The 20,079-nt window shown below is 34.7% G+C and overlaps 2 protein-coding genes across 2 annotated transcripts in view; one reads left to right on the top strand and one right to left on the bottom strand.

Annotated features, from left to right (window-relative positions):
• Positions 1–213: 213 nt before the first annotated feature.
• LOC120335832 (SANT and BTB domain regulator of class switch recombination-like) overlaps positions 214–20,079 on the bottom strand; it is a 29,551-nt gene continuing 9,685 nt past the window's right edge. Inside the window, exons 4-16 of the mRNA XM_039403442.2 lie at positions 19,969–20,072; positions 19,001–19,251; positions 18,432–18,537; positions 17,983–18,066; positions 17,251–17,391; positions 16,999–17,165; positions 16,374–16,479; positions 15,716–15,872; positions 14,841–15,076; positions 14,069–14,233; positions 12,990–13,173; positions 1,190–1,291; positions 214–355 (exon numbers count right to left, since the gene is read on the bottom strand). Coding sequence (XP_039259376.2) covers positions 1,223–1,291; positions 12,990–13,173; positions 14,069–14,233; positions 14,841–15,076; positions 15,716–15,872; positions 16,374–16,479; positions 16,999–17,165; positions 17,251–17,391; positions 17,983–18,066; positions 18,432–18,537; positions 19,001–19,251; positions 19,969–20,072 — 1,770 coding nt within the window. The 3' untranslated portion in view covers positions 214–355; positions 1,190–1,222. The remainder of the gene's footprint in view (positions 356–1,189; positions 1,292–12,989; positions 13,174–14,068; positions 14,234–14,840; positions 15,077–15,715; positions 15,873–16,373; positions 16,480–16,998; positions 17,166–17,250; positions 17,392–17,982; positions 18,067–18,431; positions 18,538–19,000; positions 19,252–19,968; positions 20,073–20,079) is intronic.
• On the top strand, positions 225–12,128 carry LOC120335831 (coiled-coil domain-containing protein 170-like). The gene is made up of 17 exons (XM_039403441.2): positions 225–360; positions 1,292–1,365; positions 1,454–1,478; positions 2,177–2,311; positions 2,687–2,797; positions 3,292–3,437; positions 4,416–4,566; positions 5,266–5,451; positions 6,528–6,656; positions 6,784–6,876; positions 7,175–7,270; positions 7,719–7,919; positions 8,109–8,282; positions 8,972–9,087; positions 9,170–9,296; positions 9,614–9,850; positions 10,288–12,128. The coding sequence occupies exons 1-17, from the start codon at positions 232–234 to the stop codon at positions 10,645–10,647; spliced, it is 2,490 nt and encodes an 829-aa protein (XP_039259375.2). The 5' UTR covers positions 225–231; the 3' UTR covers positions 10,648–12,128.

Here is a 20,079-nt window from a genome sequence, read left to right on the forward strand (position 1 = left end):
ACACAATCAAATTATTTACCACTCAAACATTTAAAATAATCTCATTTGAGTTTGGTAATATTTCAAATTATCATAGCCTTCTGATTTTGGACACAGTGGCAATTCGGCTACTTCACAGACTAGAAATTGTTCACATTTGGGATAATTCCTGGAAATAACAAATTTCAGTAACTTACAGAAACTTATTTTATACAGCTATAACTGTATACAAGTGAGTAAAAATCTTCCATAATGGATCCGCTTCCCAGGTTGGGATATTCTAGCGGAGATCGACTGATCAATGTTAATACTAACGCTGGATTAACAGGATCTTATGGTCATCATTCATCTTCACCTACACAACTCCGCCTGATATCTGAAGTGAGTAAAAAATTGACCAGAGTGCATTAATTATGTTATCATTGCAAATAAATATATGTGTAAAGAACAGATTGTTTGTATATCAAAATAATAAAGTACTTTCAATTTTTGTTGTGTTCAGTTCGGACATTTTAATTTTATTTGGATTTGGGGGTGGGTAGCCTGAAAAAATTGTAATTATTTAAAAATGATAATTGGACTATTCAAAACGAACATCAAACAAAATGCAAATACACAAACTTAAATCAATGTATGATGAATTTCTAAAGCCCGCCAAATACGTCTCTATGCTTCGGAACTTTCCAAATCAATCAAATGAAAAATTGAAAAAAGGTGGCCTGATTATAAAAAGGCTGTATATTCTAGATCAGGGGTGTGCAAACTGCGGCCCGCGGGACAAATGTGGTCCACAAGGGAAAAATTGTGTGACCCACGGTCAAGTGCCAATTTTGAATGGTGTGCTGCCGCGAAGCGAGTTTTCAATTTAGTTTGATCTGGGACGTGCGAGTAATTCAAGCATTGCAAGGCCTAGTCCAATAATTATCTATGTCCATGACGCTACACGGCCCCGAAAGCAAACTTGTGCGAAGCTAACAACGCGTACCAAAGGATCAATACCTAAAATTTTTGTGTCTGCAACTACTAGAAAGCCTATATTAAATGAAGGTGCGACCCACTGTTTAACCCAGTCATTAGTATGTGGTTCTGTATTAATATAGGTTGCACACCCCTGTTCTAGATTATAAATAGCCATTCAAGATATATCTAAATGTTGTAGTAACTAATTTCACCCTTACTTCGAGTAGAAAATAAGGAATAATGGACATACTTGTAATACGAAACCTTTATTATTTTACAAAGATCAGATGAATGATTTAGATTCCAATCTTGGTCTTGTCACATATTTCATTGATATGTTTTTAATTGCCAGCTGCAAGAACAAATAAGATCATATAAGAGAGATCTTTCCAAGAAGGATGAACTCATCAATGAATTGTCAGTTGGGTAAGACAATTTGAATTTTTAGTGTTACAAAAACAAAGGCAATAACAAAAACAACCTGAAATAAATTGATATTCAAATTTCATTACAGAAGTCCAAGAATGGATGCAGCCCGGGTAAGATAGAAACCTTAAATCTGTTACATAACAATAATAAATTTTAAAACTCGTAGTACAAATACATGGTTATGATATCCAAAAGAAATGAAAGTTACAAATAGAAGCATAATTATCCATATATCTTATACAATATATTTATACATATTTTACTCTTAACAAGGCTCTGCACAATCATCATTGCTAGGTAAGAAGCTTCTATGGTTTGGAAGGACTAAAATCTTCCTGCTTCTGCATTGATTGCCCTATTTATTACACCCGATTGAGGTGATGAGACAAAGATTTTAACCATGCAATGCCATCATAGTTACTACTATGATACTAAAGCTTCAACCACCACAAAACATTTGAAAAATTCATAACATATTGTATATTTCATCCTTATTTATAATATATTAAACTAACAATTAGTGGATCGAACAAATACTGCTCTTTTATAAGAAAATGATCACAGTGATATTGATTGGAATGGGTAAAAGTAGATGATCAGATTTAATAAGAGACTGGTGTTATTGGGTATACGGTTCCATTACCTGTATTACACTTAAATTAGTAGAACTTTCAATTTCATGGATTGTTTCTCACTTTACTTGTCTATTTGTTCAACCAATATATTTTGCTACATTTAGTGGATTCTACATAGTTTTGATCAGTTGCTCAATGTTATAAAATTCAAACTATTAATTTGCTCTTTCTAGTATCAAGTAGATTCAAATATTCTGAGGGAAACTGCACCATTTAGAGAGGATGTCACAAGATATAGAATTTCAGCAGAATCTGCAAACACAGAACTCGCTGCAGCACAAGTCAAGATTGACAATCTGGCTGCAGAGGTATAGTCCATTGTGTAAATGTGTACATATCGAATTTATCATGGGAAGAGAAATGCTAATAAGACGACTTATTTATATGGCAAACCACGGCCTTTCGTCCATTTACCTGTCCTTTTCATGTATGGGATTAGTTTACCAGTTATTTGTTTTCGAAAGCATAGACTCGATGCGATGGTGCGGAAAGCTGTAATTGCCAGAGGTTACGTGAACAGCCCTACAGCGACAGGTCCAGCAATTCTCTCGCACATAACTATTTCAAACGCTCCACATCGGCGTGCATGTACTGTTTAGATAAGTTAATGGAAAACAAATTTTCAAGCAGAAGTATGGATACGAGAAAAGTGATAGTAATTGTTGATTTCATTTTTTAACTAGAATCGGGATCTTCATTCACGATTAATATCCAAAGACAACTTGATGAGAGAACTCAGAGCAGAACTAGAATCTTCGAAAGAAAATTCAGCAAGGCAATCAGCTCTCATTCAGGTAAAGTAAATGACATTCTGTCATTAAACTACACAGTAATATTCAGAAAACTGTGCATGTCTAATAATAAAGAGTGTCAGATATGATTCAAAAAAAAATTTGGCTTTTGAATTACGAATTATATTTTCTTTATGAAATGTGAACTCACTCTATATTTTACTAATAATTTAACAATATATTTTGTTTGATACCTATAGACGTTGTCAAAGCGAGATAAGTTTTCCTCCCTTGTACTTTCTTGACTGCAAGAATTGTTCTTTCATATCAAAAATTTCTTGTAAAAGCCTTTCACCGGAAAAGGGATGTGGGATTCCCCGCTGAATTTTACTTAGCCATATTGACCATATCTGGTGCATATGATTAGAATGTTTGCTCATGACTCTGTGAGTGAGTTTTTGTTCATTTTTGAGTGAGTTTGTACTACCTCATTTATAGCAAATTTCACGAGGAAAAGATTAGTTCATAGCTTATGGCAATTACCCTTTTATATTTAGTCTCTTCGAGACAGAGCACGACTTGCAGAAGACAGCAGTGGAACACTAGAAACAGTAACAACAAGAGGAAATATCACAATTCAAACTTTGCAGAAAGAAAATCGTGAATCTCAAGAAAGAATATTGGAACTTGAAGCAAGAGTGAGGTAGGAATGACCTATATCCACATTGTTCATATCCAAACTTATGTCCAAATAATCAAAACTATCAGAAAAAATTTTTCTCGACTGATACCAAACATACCTTTGGTAGGATGATTACCGGAATATATATATATTGCACTTGTGTGTGCAATTCAATTCAAAATGAATGCCATCTGGATCAGTTTGTATAAAAATTTAGTTCTAAGTAAAATGATGATTTATATCAGGTTTTTCAAACTGGGCCCTTGCCCCCCCCCCCCCCCCCCCCTCCCTCAAGGATTCAGGAGCAGAAGCCTTCCATTGATACCATTCGACATAACTACATTCATTGAAAGTAAAATGAATGTGATTAGTTCAATACTTTGACCGTGATGCATTTGTTTTATTGCTGTCATTTGTTAGTTATTATATCGAAAGTGGCACATAAAATAACTGTTTAAAACATTATAAAAGGGACAAAACTAAGGGAATGGGGCACTTATGTGTCAAAAGTCTTTATAAGAGGATCACAGATCATGTATTATACAATGTCTAACTACCGGTATATACATTCCTAGATTGTCAGAGTGCTTAATGGGAATTTACAGTAAGAGGCGTCATCATTGTGGTATCGATGATACTTGAGACAGGCACAAGTATTGTAATCAAGCAGTGAATAAGTAGCGTCTGGTGGCTAAAACAAGTTTTAGAAAAAAATAATACAGTTAAAATAAATTTGGTAACTGTTAGATGAATTATTTGAATACCGAAATGGTCACTGAATTCTGTAACACAAAGTTGCAAAATAGTTAACATTTCTATACACTCCATATTAACATGTGAGAATTTCAATTGCATGGAAAAAATTATATTTTAACATACATGCCATACAAAATGAGGCAATTTTGATCAATGCAAGTGGTACAGTTCACTACTTGAATTTAACTCCATTGAATTACTTCCTTTGCACTTTTTCTAAATATTTCAAATGCGAATACATAGGAGTCACCTCGCAGAAAGAGAAGATGCAGAGCAAAATGCAGAGACATACAAGAGAAAAATGCAAGATACTATTCGAACTATTGGTGATGCTTTGAACATTGATACAGAAAATGGACAAAGTGAAACTGCAGCAGAGAAGATCGCAGAAAAGGTAAAATACTAATGATATCAGAGATCAGTCTCTTATTGGATATTCCATACAAAAAGATCACTCAATAGCCTTGATTTGCTTCTACAACTAAATTCAGCATCATTCATGTTTTATATATTTGTTAATATATATGAACATACTTTGGTACTCCCGTAGTGTGTGTACCAGGTTAGGGTTAATTATATTACGAGTTCGGCGTCTGTTTGTGTTAGCCAAATGAATATACCCCTGCCCGTAGGTTTCAGTGCCTTCACACGACTGGTTGTAAAGTAGGCGAACAAAATTAGTTACCACCATATTGGTATACATACTTCTGGAGCGACCATACCTTCACACAAGTAAAACTTGATATAGTTTTTTTTTTAATATGACCTCATAGTTATGGATATGTATAATAGTGTGCAAGATGTTTTGGATAAAAAGATAGAAAAAAATGCTGTAAGAAAATGTTACTCAATATATTTGTTGCGCAACCCTATTTAACAACTTTTAGACATCTTGAGATTAGATTTTTGATACCAGCTTACCACATAAAAGTACTCACTTCAAAACTAATAACAAAACCATGAATGAATAAGTGAATTTTATGTCCTACCCCTCTAAGGTACATTGAACATACCCTTAGGATCTTAGAGCGTGCATTCAGGTTGAAAAACTATATGCACAAAGAAAGAAAAAAAACTATTTCACATCTTACAGGCAAAAGAGTTGTTTCAAGAAGATCTTTTGAAGAGTAGTGAACTGCTAACTTTGAAAGACGCACTAAGTGCACACACCCTCGAAACTAAAGCAAGTCGTGAAACAATTATGCGACTCGTATCAGAAGTAGGAAAAGAACAAAAGTCAGTGTCAGAGTCAAGTAATATGCTTGACAGGTTGCATAAGGTTAGTTTTATTACTAGTTATCACTTGAACAATATGGGCTAAATAGCTGTTTCAATATCTCACCAATCGAGCTCTCAAGCAAATAAATATACAAATTACATTCAGGAAATAGCATTTATAAATACCTCCAACATAGCATGGTTTAGAGCAGTGGTTCCCAACCTTTTTTGGCTCGCGACCCCCTTTGGTGGTTAACAAATACCTCGCGACCCCCTGACTCACTTTCTATACTTATTAATAAAATAAACGGCAAAGAGGAGGCGAGGTTCTTACCACTTCATGACAGCTGCTGCCACGAACGTACCGATGGCAGCTCTTGCCGTGGTTATGGCGCTTTTACCGGTATATTCACAAAGTCGTGTACCAGATTTTAGTGCATCATGCAGAATTATATCTACTTAAACCTGAAACCTAACCCCAAATCCATCAAAACTGTATCCATAAGGAAAATGTTCCAACCTAACCCATATTTATTGCCATCAGGGACAGCCCTGCCATTACAGCCGACATGCCGTGGTTACGGCAGCAAAATTTTAGCCGCCTTTGGTTTTCAATTTGCTGCCGTGGTAACGACATCTCGCCATTGATTTGTGGCAGCTAAAAAGTCAGTCGCCACGGGTTTGGCCATAGCGGCCATGGTTTCAAAATCCCGCAATTGCTTCGAAGCCCGCGTGTTTTCCGCATTGTGACGCAGGAAATGCAGACGAGTTCGTGTGACGCCACAATGGTTAACATGCCATTAACACCTCGCGCCGCTTGCTTGGTTTCCAAGCAATAAGCGACATTCTGGGGTCTCACGACAGCTAGTGAAAATCCCTCGGAGGCAGACGAGAGTCCATTCCAGACTTCTTCGCGTTCTAAAAAGAAAACCTTGCCTATTCAAAATGAATACGGCCAATGCTATAAAATAAAGAAACAGTTGCGGTCCGAATCGAATACTTAGAAGGTTTGCATTGGGATCGTGGTCCGCCAGTTGGATAGCCCTGGTTTAGTGTAAAGATGGCAACATTAGTATTATTATGATGGGATACAAATTTTCATATCTGACAATGTTCTTCATTGATATACACTACCAGGAAAGAGATGATGCAGTATTTGAGAAAGACAATCTTGAAAGAGAAATAGAACTTCTCAAAGAACGCCTGGAAGCTAGAGAAAAAGCATGGTCAACATCGAGAGAGGAAATGTCACAACGATTGAACAGAGTAAGTAATCACTTATGTGTTAAGCTGATGAATCAAAGATTCTGAATTCGCCCAGAAAGCTTATTGTTCTCATGAGAAGTACATGGTCATACTTTGTGTTGAATCTAACCTCGAGCTTTAATCACAGGAGGTCACAATAGGAAACGATTTAAAAGCAGTTGAACATGAGAAGAGATTGGCTCAAAATGAGTTGGAAACCTTCAAAACCACTGTAGCTCAGGTGAGTTGAACAAACAATTTTCGCCGATCCAGAAGTACCAATATGGAGGTAACTGATTTTTTTCGCCTACTTCACATCAAGTTGTGTGAAGGGACTGGAACCTATGGGCAGGGGGTATATTCATTTGGCTAACACAGACAGTCCCCGAACTCATAATGGAACTAAAATAAGGAAAATCACAATAAAGTTATAACCTAACCCTAACCTGGTACACGCACTACAGGAGCACTTACCGGTAATCTCCTTCATCGAAAGTCCCTCCACTTTTTGCAACAATAACATATATTATTGACTGTAGGCACTGAGTGACCCATACACTGAAATTCCAGCAAGAGAAGATTCAATTAAAGAAAGAATAAGAGAACTTACTTCACACACGCGAGAAAATCGTTCGGTGAGTGATAGCATAATAAGCAATGCAAGATATCCGATACATAAGACAAGGCTATAATTTGAATTTATATATCAGATGGTTTGAGCCTAATTCAAGGTTTCCTGCCATGCATACATATATATGTTTTTAAAATGGCACAACAAAATCATAAAAACTTACTCGGAAGTGCAAGAAGGTCACTCAAAAGTAAAGTTGCGGCTTTCGAATGCCAAAATCTAGATGAACTTATTGTTACATATCAGTTCTTGAAGCAGCTAACTGATAACATATTCCACATACAATATGGAATGCGCCATGTTGCATTTTCTATTTTCGAACATCTTGAAACGGTCAGAATGAGAAAATTACAATCAATTTCAAGCAGTTCACAGAAAGATCTTCCTTACAAAGCTGACAGAAGATATTTATTAGCTTCCTTCACATATATATTATATCTCTTCTCCAACAGAGAGTTGATGAATATGAAAATAAAGTGAGAAATCTCAGTAACCAACTGGAAAGACAATGTGAATTGCATCAAGATGCGATACGAAGAGCTAAAGCTGCAGAATCTGAGATTTATGAAAGTAAAGTACAAATGAGAAATCTTGAAGGAGAACTTGCATCAGGAGATGTTCTACGAGATACTCTGAGGAGTGATAAACAGAAGGTATGTAATTTTATAGACCAGGGGTGTGAAACCTTTAATAAAGAAGGGCAAAATACAAATAACTGAAACCGCGGGTCGCACCTTTATTCAACATGGGCTTTCTAGTAGTTGCAGGTTGCACACCCGTTATAGACAATAAAACAAAACACAGTCTGAAATTTTTCTAAATAATAATATTCTGTTTGACAGTACATGGGATTCGTGCAAGACATGTGTGAAGCAATGAACATGACTGAAGTTGCTGCAGATATTGGATATGATCTGAACACAGATATTCTTGTGACAAGAGCAAGACAACTTGTCAAATTAGAAACTGAGGCTCTGGCTGAAAAGACATCTTCTAATTACAACTTACATAGAAAGGTAACAAATATGACAATAAAAATTTATCAGAGTGAACAGTTTTGAGCTCCCACCCCACACACAGAAAAAAATGTTGATGGACCTAGGGTCGTGTTCATCAAACATGTATTTCAATAGCTTTTTATTAACGGCAAAGAGAAAAAAACATATTTCGTTCCGCACATTCACTTCAAACAGTATTGAATGATAGCAGCCTATACCCGCACTTCAGGAAGATACTGCATTTGGAAAGATTGAAATATGTCCACATGGGTATAGCCTATTTCTCAAATATTTGCGTATAGTGGCCAGCTTTAATTGAACAATGAATTAACTAGCGTTGCATAAGTGTGATATGGGTATACTTGTGTGACAAACTGCTCAATTTTATCATGCAAACTGGTCGGTTTTAATTGAGCAATGAATTGACCAGCATTTCCTGTTGCATACATGTGATATAGGTATGCTTTTCTGAGAAACTGCTCAATTTCATCATGCAAACTGGTGAAGGTTATACTATTCTGTTCTGCATGAAGCTATAAAAACTATCGAGAGGTTAATATAGTGTAGAATCAGAACTTCGAATTTTGAGGATTCAGTTTATATCGCATCACTTGATGATTTTTTTTTGTTATTAGCCAAAAAAAAGAGATTTAACATAACAAATAGGTTGATGAATATGTAAACATCTCATTTTAATAATTTGTCAGGTTAAACATTTCAAAGATCAATTGAAGAATAAAGAACTTCACATGGAACTTTTAAGAAAGAAAGTTGCGCAAATGGAGGAGAGAGATAGGACTCGATCAGGCCTTGCAATAGACAGGTAAGAAGAGTCAACAAAAAATATTATTAAATGACAAAGATAATATCCACTCTCTAACTATTTGATGTTCCCTCTTATTCAGAGATGATGCAATTGTCACAGTTCAAAAATTGTCAAGAAAAGTGGAAAGACTGCAGAAACTTCTTGGTGACGAGAGAGCAAAGACACTAGAACTAAGAGCTGAATTAGCAGAAACAAACAACCTCAAAGTTAGTTAACTCACAACTTCATGTGCTTATATGGATAACATATTTATCTTTGGGCCAAAATTAGGAACATTATAGATATCACAAAGGCTCATGTAAACGTCTAAATTCTCTGACTTGACATTTTGGTCAATGTAATAGCGTAGTAGATTAATCATAATCTATCCACTGTATTCCCATTTGAAGAGTGACCATGCTACACTGAATCATAGTGGAGATAAATATTTTATCAAAAAGTTTGCCAATGTAGCAACCAACATTATATCATATGCAGAAAGCGATATAAAATATTGTGTCAGAATATTTAACTCTGCATGTAGGTAATAACACATGAGCAACGCCGTCGAATGGAAGAATTGCAGGAGACAGTTGGAAAATTGATGAACACCAAAGATAGGCAAAGACAAAAGCTGAGTGGATTAAAACAAGAACTTAGCTTCACAAGCCATGAATCAAGCTCAGAAAAAGATCGTTTAAAATCACAGCTCGATGCCGTCACAGGTGATTTACAATCGACGAAGATTGCCTTTGAAGAAATTACCCGAAGAGAAAAACAGGTAATTTATTAATTTCCAAATCCCTTGAAGAGAATAGTTTGTACTGCGAATGAAATACTCAAGAGAAGAGGTTTAGTCGATTTATTTAGCAAATCTATCACTCTACCAAATTACACAGCAGAAGGCCAGTGTCCCAATCATCAAAAGTGATAGTCAATTCGCAGTTGGGTCTTGACGATTTGTTGTTTCTCACATATTGTAGATGTGAAGAGAAATTTATTATAGGTTACCCCTATGGTGTCAAGAGTTCTACCTTGTTGAAAGTGCAGTGGAGTTGAAAATTTTCCCCTCACCCTGAAGGGATTTTGCCAGTGTTAAAATTATTGGTGGCGAAAGGTTGTTAATACAGAATTCTGAGTCTGGTGCAACTTATCTCAGAATCAGCGGGTGGATTTAAAAGTTTGTATTTGATGAATGTAAATTTTATTGTGTTTCAGCTCGTTGATTTCCGAGAGGTGGTCGCAAGAATGTTGGGATTGGATGTTACATCACTGGCTATTCCAGACTATGAAATTGTTTCGAGGCTTGAGAAGTTGATAAAGAATCATCAACTTGGAGTTGCAACTTCAACAGCTCTTGAAAGATCAATGCACACCATGGACCCAAACTTTCACGTCGGATACGCCGAAGGAATTAGATCAACAAAATTGGGTTTAACAAATGGTTACAGTCAGCCCCATCCACCTTATAGAGGCAGAAGTCGCAGCCCTGATAGACATGATTATCACAGGCATAGCTCTAGATCTCCTAGGCGATCTTGTTCACCGAGACGTTCATGTTCACCAAAGAGATACTAACTTTTGGTTACGATAATTAAAATTAAAAAGAACAAAGAGTCAGATACACCAAAATATCATAGGGTATTTTAATTTATCTGGATATTGATGGCACAAAATTCTCACCATTCACAATTACCTATTAAATCTAGCAATGCATGTTTGAAATTCGATTTTGTGTCTATTATTAATAAAACTTAGCAGTATATTATTGTCAATTTTCTCTAATGAATTTGTAAAATTTTGTGATCATTTTATTGTCATACTATTTTGTATAACTGTATACTTTAACTTTTCATTTTATATATACAACAAGTACCAAGGAGTATGGATAGTACAATACTAGTTTGAATCAAGGTTTCTGCACTCGTTTATGATATTATTGTATTGCTTCATGCAAAATCCCATGCATTTGGAATGCCCAAATGCAAACTGTTTGGCATTGAAAAACTTCCCTGCAATTTAATTACATTTTAAACAGTCCTATTGTAGTAAAAATGCAATTATTGATGACAAATTGTACTGAAATGAATTATGTCTTTGAAAATCTTATACTCTCAAGAAGTAGTATTGATTTCGATTCCTTTGAGATCAAACTAATTGAATGTCCAATATTTCTTTAATCAAATGGATTATTTAGCCAAACCCAGTTTCACAACAAATTAACTTCTTTTTGGCTCCCTCTGTTTTTAGGTAATCAATATTTAGGCCAAACACAGGCTTATAATCTTCATGTTATGGTGTACTGCATTTTATATACTGATAACTGTAAATCTGTAGCCTAATAACTTATCTCCACTGTAGCTAAATATTGAATAAATTTTGCACTTATTTTAACTTTTCTGGCTACTTGAATTAAACATATTAGGAAAGAGTGTCGAATCAACTTGCAGATGAAGATGGGAACATATAGAAGAAACATAGCTTGATTGAAATAGAGCAATACAATTAGAGGTAACTAAATGAACGTAATCTCATTTTATAATAAAAAGCATATTATTCTGAATTTGCTAGCAAACTTTTCTATGCAAAGTTTTGCTAGAAAACATTTTTATGCGAAATTGATAATACTATCAGGCAGAACAAACCAAGCAAGGTATAATAGTCCCGAATGAACACGGATGGAGTTGTATTTAAACACAGAAGTTCGAGCAAGGCATGGAATTATTATTAACAAGAGTGAAAATGTACATCTCAGTGTATGTTGTCCAGTTCCTGCCAATTGTTACAAAAAATCATGAAGGGATATATGATGAAACTCGAATACCTAGTTATCTAATATTGAGTACTGAAGAATTGGTTTCAATAAAGGTTACTTTTGTATTACGGTAATGTAATACAAGAATATAATGTAATCTGTAAGTCAAGATGATACTAGAGCTCTGCAGTGAATTCTGCCTTCTATGAGGAAGTTCACCCTTTTCTCTTAGGACAGATACTGGATCGGAAAGTACCATAATGTTCCCTATTCGAATAAAGGTTGTCAACTAGTGTTGGATAATTTCAGAGCTATCTAATATGAAGCTTTCAAACCAAGCAAAATTAAGAAGAGCAAAAAAGCAAAACAAAAACTAAGCATAATTTCAGGGTGATTAGGCCATGACGCTTTGAACAAAATGAAATGTTTTAATTTTTACTGAATACTTGTGTCAATTTTGTAAAGTATTTTCAGGAACATCAAATATTTAGCGTAAACGGTAAGTCAGCTTGTACTGTAGCTTAAAACCTTCAGATGCTTATCTTAATCTTGAAGACGTTTCATTTAATGCAACATCTTTACCATTCCCAAACTACCATATCCATAATTTTTTTTGAACAGCATGTGAGAGAACTGTACAAACCCAATTCCAAATAAAAAAGCTAACAAACAAGTGAAAAGTGAGAGTTGAATGTATTACAGCACAGACGTTATTTGAAACAAAGAACATTCAATGAACAATGGCATCGAACTATTTCGCCGATATCAGTGACATAAACAAACTTACTACAGTCGATGGACTCGCTCACTAATAATACTCATCCAATTAGAGTCTTGCTGTGAAAACCAATTACTTGACTCAATCAAAATTGTCTAAGTAAAATTTTGCAAATAGCATAGTAGTGGATATCATTGACTATAGTCATCAATCATCACGACAGATGCTACTAACATCTGACTACCTTGAATAATAGACCAGGGATGGTATTATAAGCCAATGTACCAAAATTAAGTTAAAAAAATCAAATTTAGTTAAATAAAAAAAACAGCGGGAATTTTGTGGAAGAACAACAAAGCAAATTATAACTGAAATAAGCAAATGAATTCAACAAAAAAATTAACAGAATGCAAACAATTTTATGCAGAATCTTCTTCAGTATCTGACCTGTCCTTGCCTTCCTCTTATTCTGTTATCACGATTGCTGCTTCCTCCGGGTTGTCTCCCGCTTCCCATACCCGTAATTGAGTTTGATCTCAAATTAGAGTAGAAATTAACTTCGAGTTTGGAGAACATACCACCAGGATACTCTCGAGAATCTTTTGTTTTTGCTTTATCACCTTTGTCCATCCTGTGTCAAATCAAATAAAAAGTTGAAATGATCACACAAGTAGGGTACTCCTGTGTGTGTACTAGGTTAGAGTTTGGCCATAATTTAATTCCAATTTTCCATATTTTAGTCCTATTCTGAGTTAGGGAACTGTCTGTGTTAGCCAAATGAATATACCCCCGTCCATCGATTTCAGTCCCTTTACACAACTTGATGTAAATTAGGCGAACAAAATTAGTTACCTCCATATTGGTACACATACTTCTGGAGCGCCATGGAACTATAAATATGAACATCACTAAATCAAATTTAATAGAACTGGTATGCAAAAGGCCAATTTGATATTTAGTAGAAGATAGAACATCACATCAACAAGTATAATTGCACAAAATTGAAAGGCTCATAGATTAGAACATCGCTTTATACCAGGAAGAAATTCTATTGTTTGAAAAGGAGAGATTTTACTTTGTACTTGTGTGTAGTATTACTAATATCCTTCATTGAAATACATATCAATGTAAACATGTAAATGTACACATTATAAACTGTTAAAAAAAAGGGCAAATGCCAAGGTGTGAGTTATTCGTATCACTTGCTTATTAGTAATTATGCAATTACAGATTGATCAAGAGAAGGAAACAAGTTTTATATATATTAGTTGGTAATTCGGTGTTTCAACATAGGCAATGGGAAAATCCAAAAATGTTGGGAAACACATATAAAAATATTTAAATCAAATCATATGATATTGCGAACTGAGCAAAACTACTGTTTCACTATATCAACCAAAACCTGACAACATCTTTGTATAGTCCAACTGAAAGTATTACAACAAAACAGTTCAGTAATCCAAACAGAAGCAAACTATTTAAGATAAAATTAATGCAATGCAAACTGATAAATAAAAAAAACTTGCCTCTTCTTAGATAACTGGGAAGTCATTTCTACAATTCTCTTCATATCTTCTTCTCTTTGTACATCTTGATTCCAACGAATTGATCTCGCGTTTTCCCACTTCTGTTTGCTGGGAAATTTGCCATAAGCTGTATCATCAGTATGTTGTGACGATTTAGTTTTTCCTCTGAAAGCAGAATACGCACGATAAAAAATACGCAAAACTCCAAATAATACAAAATGCCATTAAAATGAGAATATGGACCAGGTTTACCCTAATACCATAGAACCATTAAGGGAATTATTGGCATCGATTCAAATTCATAGATCATAAAATGCATGCAAATATACAATTCCATAACAATATCAAGTGAATGTCTGCAGCGAACATACAACATTAAAAAGGCTCTGGAATAGACTAGCACTTAGCGTATATTAATCAGACTAGGTTATGATTCATCGACCTGATTAGTTCAGCAATCAACCCAATTCTTTTCCATTAGGATTTGATAAATGATGCCAAATTAAGAAAATTCTGGTGAGTGGCAACTGCAAACTTCAATAGCAACGTCAAGTATAATAATAAACACAGCGAAGAACGCCAATTCATGAAAACTGACAATCAAGGCTTAATTCTGTTTCAAAAGTAATAATACGACTTGGTCAGAAAAAAAGCCGAGCCGCCCAATAAGCCGACCCCAGAAACTCAGGCTGCAAATTGTATCCATGAAATCAGCTTATCAGCTGGAAAATACGTTATTGCTTGCAAATGAAAATATAAAATAACTAATTACTTTTTAACACTTTGGTTTGATATCCTGGACACTGCCCCACTCGGTGTAATTGCAACTGATAATTGATTTTGATTGATTTGTTTAATATCTGTTGATGAATTTTGAGATGAAATGGAAGACATATGTGATGGAGTAGGAGTTGGTTTATAATGATGTTTAGGTGTTGTTTCTTCTTCTCCTGTGTCTTCCTCGCTGTTGTCAGCTAGACCAGTGTAATACATATCACTCGGTGACACCTAAACAATAGAATGGAACAAGTTGTTGAATTGAACTTCACAATTGCTGATTAGTAAAATTTGAAACTGAGAGATTGTTCTCGGTATAAAAACAAAAAAATATTAGGAGTGCAGTATTCAGGGCTGTTTTAAAATCAACAATGGCTCCAGAATTCATAGTTTTTACCTCAACCTGTGCTCTAGCTACACACCCTTAGCCAATGAGGTTTTCAGTGTGACCTCTACCATGAAACGTCAGCACAAGAGGAGCTCGAAAATTTCAAACTTTGAACTTCTAATATGCAAATTCAATTTGAAACTTTTAAATTAATGTTCAAAACTCGTTTGGGATTAGTCAAACAAAAATTTTGGTTTTACAATTCCAAGCTACGGCCAAAACCAAATAAGCTACTAATCCAAATACATTTAGAAATAATATTTTCGAATATGAATATATTGAATATTATACATCGAATATATTGCAAATTGAATCACCCTAAGGCGGGGAAGAGTCCAGCAATCATCTCACACATATTTATCCCCGAACGTTTCAAACCTGCGAAACCACGCCAGGTAATCAGAGCCATTCAGAGGTGCGGTGGCGGGTGTATTCCCAACACTTGTGTGTGCACCGCCAAGCCGAGATGTGTATATACTCACAGTTCTTTGTACTTTTATAGTAACAGGAGATAATTTAGGTTGTGGAGGCAGAAGAGGTGGTGGAGACATTATCTCAGCAGGAGTAGAAGTTGGTTCGTCGACGCCACAGATTGATTCTTCTGCACTGAATATATTCAAGTCGCTCGATACTGGAATACTGGAAAATACGAATTCGTATTACAAAAATAAGAGATTTAAACATGTAAAAAAAGGATATGTATCAATATTATCATACCAAGGGTCGTGTAGTAAATAAACATATCCATATGAGGTAACTACAAGATAACAAAATCATGACTACAAAAAGTTAAACTTTTGCATTTACAAATACTCAGTTTTAGTTGAAAACTTCGACTCAGTTCTTGACTTTCAAAATTACAAAAACTTTTCCTCCAACAGCAAGTAATCTTAGAAATACAATTCACCCATCAATACTATCGAAAAAACTCAATTCAAGACTTCACAGATTTATATTGAATATCCACTATTAAACGATATCCAGTTACCAATAAAAAAAACATTAATTCTCAAAAGGAAAAGGGACTTTAAAATCATGTCATAGCGATTAGGTAGTTGAAAACACATAGGTATGTAAATAAGAATTATTTTAAACAATATGTCTTTCCCATTATATTAGATCAGATTCTTTATAACTTACAGTTGATCTGTAACTTTGATGAAATTTTTGTAGTTCTGTAATTCCTCAAGAAGCTTTTCTTCTTTTTTATTTGTTGGTGTAACAACATGGTCTCTTAGTCTGCATCCTGAAGAATTTAAAAAATTCAAAAATATAAAAATTTCAAACTTTAGTAACAACGCTGATAAGTCTTGTGTTCAAATCCTGAATGAATAAAATGATAGTGGAATGGCACAGTTACAATGCAAAAAATTTGTAATCAAATTTATCACTTTTTTAACTATCTCAACCTTATAACTGCGACTGAGCATTTCGAATACCTGATAATGTTAGTATTAGACCACATATATTTTTCGAATCGTGAATGCTTGGATATTCGGTTCAATATTTAATTGTATGTGGCTTCTTTTTATTGTAATGGCCTAATGGGTCCTCCAGGCAAATTAGGAAAGAAAAGAGTCATATGTCAGAAGTGCATTGTAAAAATGTGGCTTCTATAAGAAAAATTGAAGGATTCATCTCGACAAGATGGCGGCAATTCGAAATTTTCGTCTGAACCTATTCCAATAATTTACTACTTGATTCAAAATGCCCAGCCCCTCTTATAAAAACCACCAACTTACAAAATATATGAAAATTGACTAACCCTTAATAACCCCTGTTGGATCAAATCTCAGTATTCTTTGGTTACAACATGGATATAAACCAACTGCGTAATCAGATACTTGCATATCGAGCAACTGCCGGAACTGTGGACGTTCCGCGTGATAATGGCATTGACCAAAATCACACAGCTGGAACGTCTGCTCACATCTGTTAACATGAAGATAGTTATTTTATAGAACATTATAAGGGTGTATTGTTAATTCAAATCATATGTATTAAGAAGTATACAAACCTGGAACATGTTAAGTGGTTGACTACACCCCAAAGTCTCCAGTACACAAGTCCCCATTTTTTTAATTCTTCATGTAAATTAAGAACATAATTTGAAACATCCCATGATGTATCTGGTTCATGTTCATAAGAAAGCATTCCCCTGTGAAACAAAAATTATGTATAATAATAGTTTATTTTGCTTTTCTTTCAACTACGCTAACAAAGATTGTTGGTAACATACAACAATTTACTGAGGCATCTTCCTCAAGCCAATTCTCAAAATTTGAGTTGCTTGACAAATCAAGTTACTGTACCTCACAAGCCAGGTTTGGGTAATAGCAGATTCGGTAAAAAACAGTAAAGTGCAAAAGTTTTTGTCACATTGACATGACAGATTTGAAGGAATACGCTTGTCAACAAATCTCCGATTACCCTGTGTGGGTTCGCAGGTTAGAATCCTGTGTAGTAATTGCATGTGAGAGAATTGCCGGACTCCTCACCGCCAAAGGGCAGTTTACGTAAACGATGTTCGGTTACAACTTCCTCCACTATTAGGTCCATGCATCTGAAACAAATAACTGGCTTGCTTTTTTTATACCCGACATGAACTGGTAACCAGACAAGAGGTCGTGGTTCACCATATCATTAATTTCAGGACTCGGGATGTGTCAAAATATATTTTACCTTACTCAAAAATCGACTGTTATATATGGCAAATAATTTGTCTTCATTGTTTACTAAAAAGTTGTACCTGCTATTGATGCACATTCTTGTATTCGTGCAAGGAATTGCATCTTTTTGTTCTAATGTGATAACTCTGCGACAGAAGTTGCACCTGAAATATATATTATCATGACAATGCTCCAAGCAAGATCACAAACACCCACTAAGAGAAATGAGTAAGATTCTATGAGCTACTGAGAAACTATCAAGTTTGGATGGCAACATGGTCACCTGCAAATACTAGTTGAAACGAGATAAAGAATGCTCAAACCAAAATGACAAAAACAAATCAGATAAAAGCAAGCCTCAATATTTAAAACTCCATGTAAACACTGAGCTAAAAAACAAGGAAGTTAGAAAAAAAAATTTCCCAAACAAAAAAATTTTTTGATTTTCATTTTAACAAATTCTTGAAGAAAAGAGAATTTGATATTTGATAAAGTCATGAAAAGTTCTTTGCAGATAACTTCGTCATACCTGAAAAGTGTGGAAGCACTTCCTGGTGAATCAGAACTCACGCTTGGACTGAAAAGTTCTTCTATTTTTCGACAAAATAGTTTGCTTTTAAACTTATCTTTCCGATCTAAAAAACAAAAAAGCCATGGTGTAATGGCAATTACTACATACGGTAATTTTTTATTCAAGATTTTTCTCGAAATACAAACTTTTTCAACAACAAACAGCACATCTACGACATCCTATAAATGAAATCATTTTCAAATTAGAAACTAAAAACCTAGTGTTTACCATATACAAGTTTATCCCAGAAATGGGAGTGGACATACTAGGCTCAAACTATATTCAGACTGCACATTACAAGATTCAAAATAATTTATAATAGCGATCTAAATGCAAGCTCAGAATAACAGGAATTTTAAGACATACTGGACATCCCAAGATCCAAAGTGTACAATGCAAATTTCCCCTACAGACACTAAAATAATTTAGGCCAGATACCATATTTTTTATGTATACAACGCTTGGAAGGGATTTTATAATGATCTCTGTAATATTAAATAGAGTATTATTTTAGTATTTATTATTACCTTTCACTTCTTCTAATTCAACGTGACTAAATCTTGATGCAATTCTTTCCGTTAATTTTTCATTAACACAGTTCATGTTGCAGGGGGTTGACACGATTTGTGAGAGGTTATCATGACAATAACCAATGCATTCTTCCACTAAAGAGTCCATTTTCAGGAAATCCGAAGAAATAAGAATGGACACAACATTGCTGGGTTCTAGCTTCGGTTTATCGGCAGCATCAACCAGCCCAGAATTGCGTTTTACATACCTGGATATGATAAAAGATTGGTGCTCCAGAAGTGTTGTGTATCTATATGGAGGTAACTAATTTTGTTCACCTATTTTACATCAAGTTGTGTAAATGGACTGATCACTATGGGCATGGCGTATATTCACTTGGCTAACATGGACAGTCCCTGAACTCGTAATTGAACTAAAATAAGGACACACACTACGGGAGTACCTATAGATTTGCCTAACCATATTATTAAACCATAATATTCATTCGTTAGAGCAGGCAGGAATTACATAATCCAACCTTGGATAAATTGCAGAAACATACTCCTTAATATAAAAAAAATTCTAACCTGACCCAGAGGCCAGAGCTAGGGCGCACAAATATTATTTTGGGTCGCTTGATTTTTCAACAAAAACCTAAAAGTTATCGATTTTATTATTTAGTGAATTTTATTGTTTATTAAGGTAGGCAGTATTTGGTTTGGTTATATATTTGCTCAACAGTAATTGTCTATGTCAGGGGTCACCAAACTACGGCCCGCGGGATGAATATAAAAGTTATGTAAAAACAATTTTTGTTTTTGTATTAGTAATTTTAATTTTGTCGCCTTTATTAAAGCAGATTGTTACAGATCATCATAACATGAAATTTTTATTCAATTATCAATTTTATTTTAACCACATAAATAGTACAACATCAACTAAGGACCAATTATTTTTTTCAAAATCCCCTTTTCCCGACACCCACCTCATTAACCAATCAAATATATGGATATCACAGTGAACAGAAATGTCAACTTCTTCCAGTCTCTGAGAATCAACAGACAAATACTCGGCGAAGTACCGCATTTCCTAAATA

The sequence above is a fragment of the Styela clava genome, chromosome 2 (genome assembly GCF_964204865.1).
Source record: "Styela clava chromosome 2, kaStyClav1.hap1.2, whole genome shotgun sequence".
Taxonomy (NCBI): domain Eukaryota; kingdom Metazoa; phylum Chordata; class Ascidiacea; order Stolidobranchia; family Styelidae; genus Styela; species Styela clava.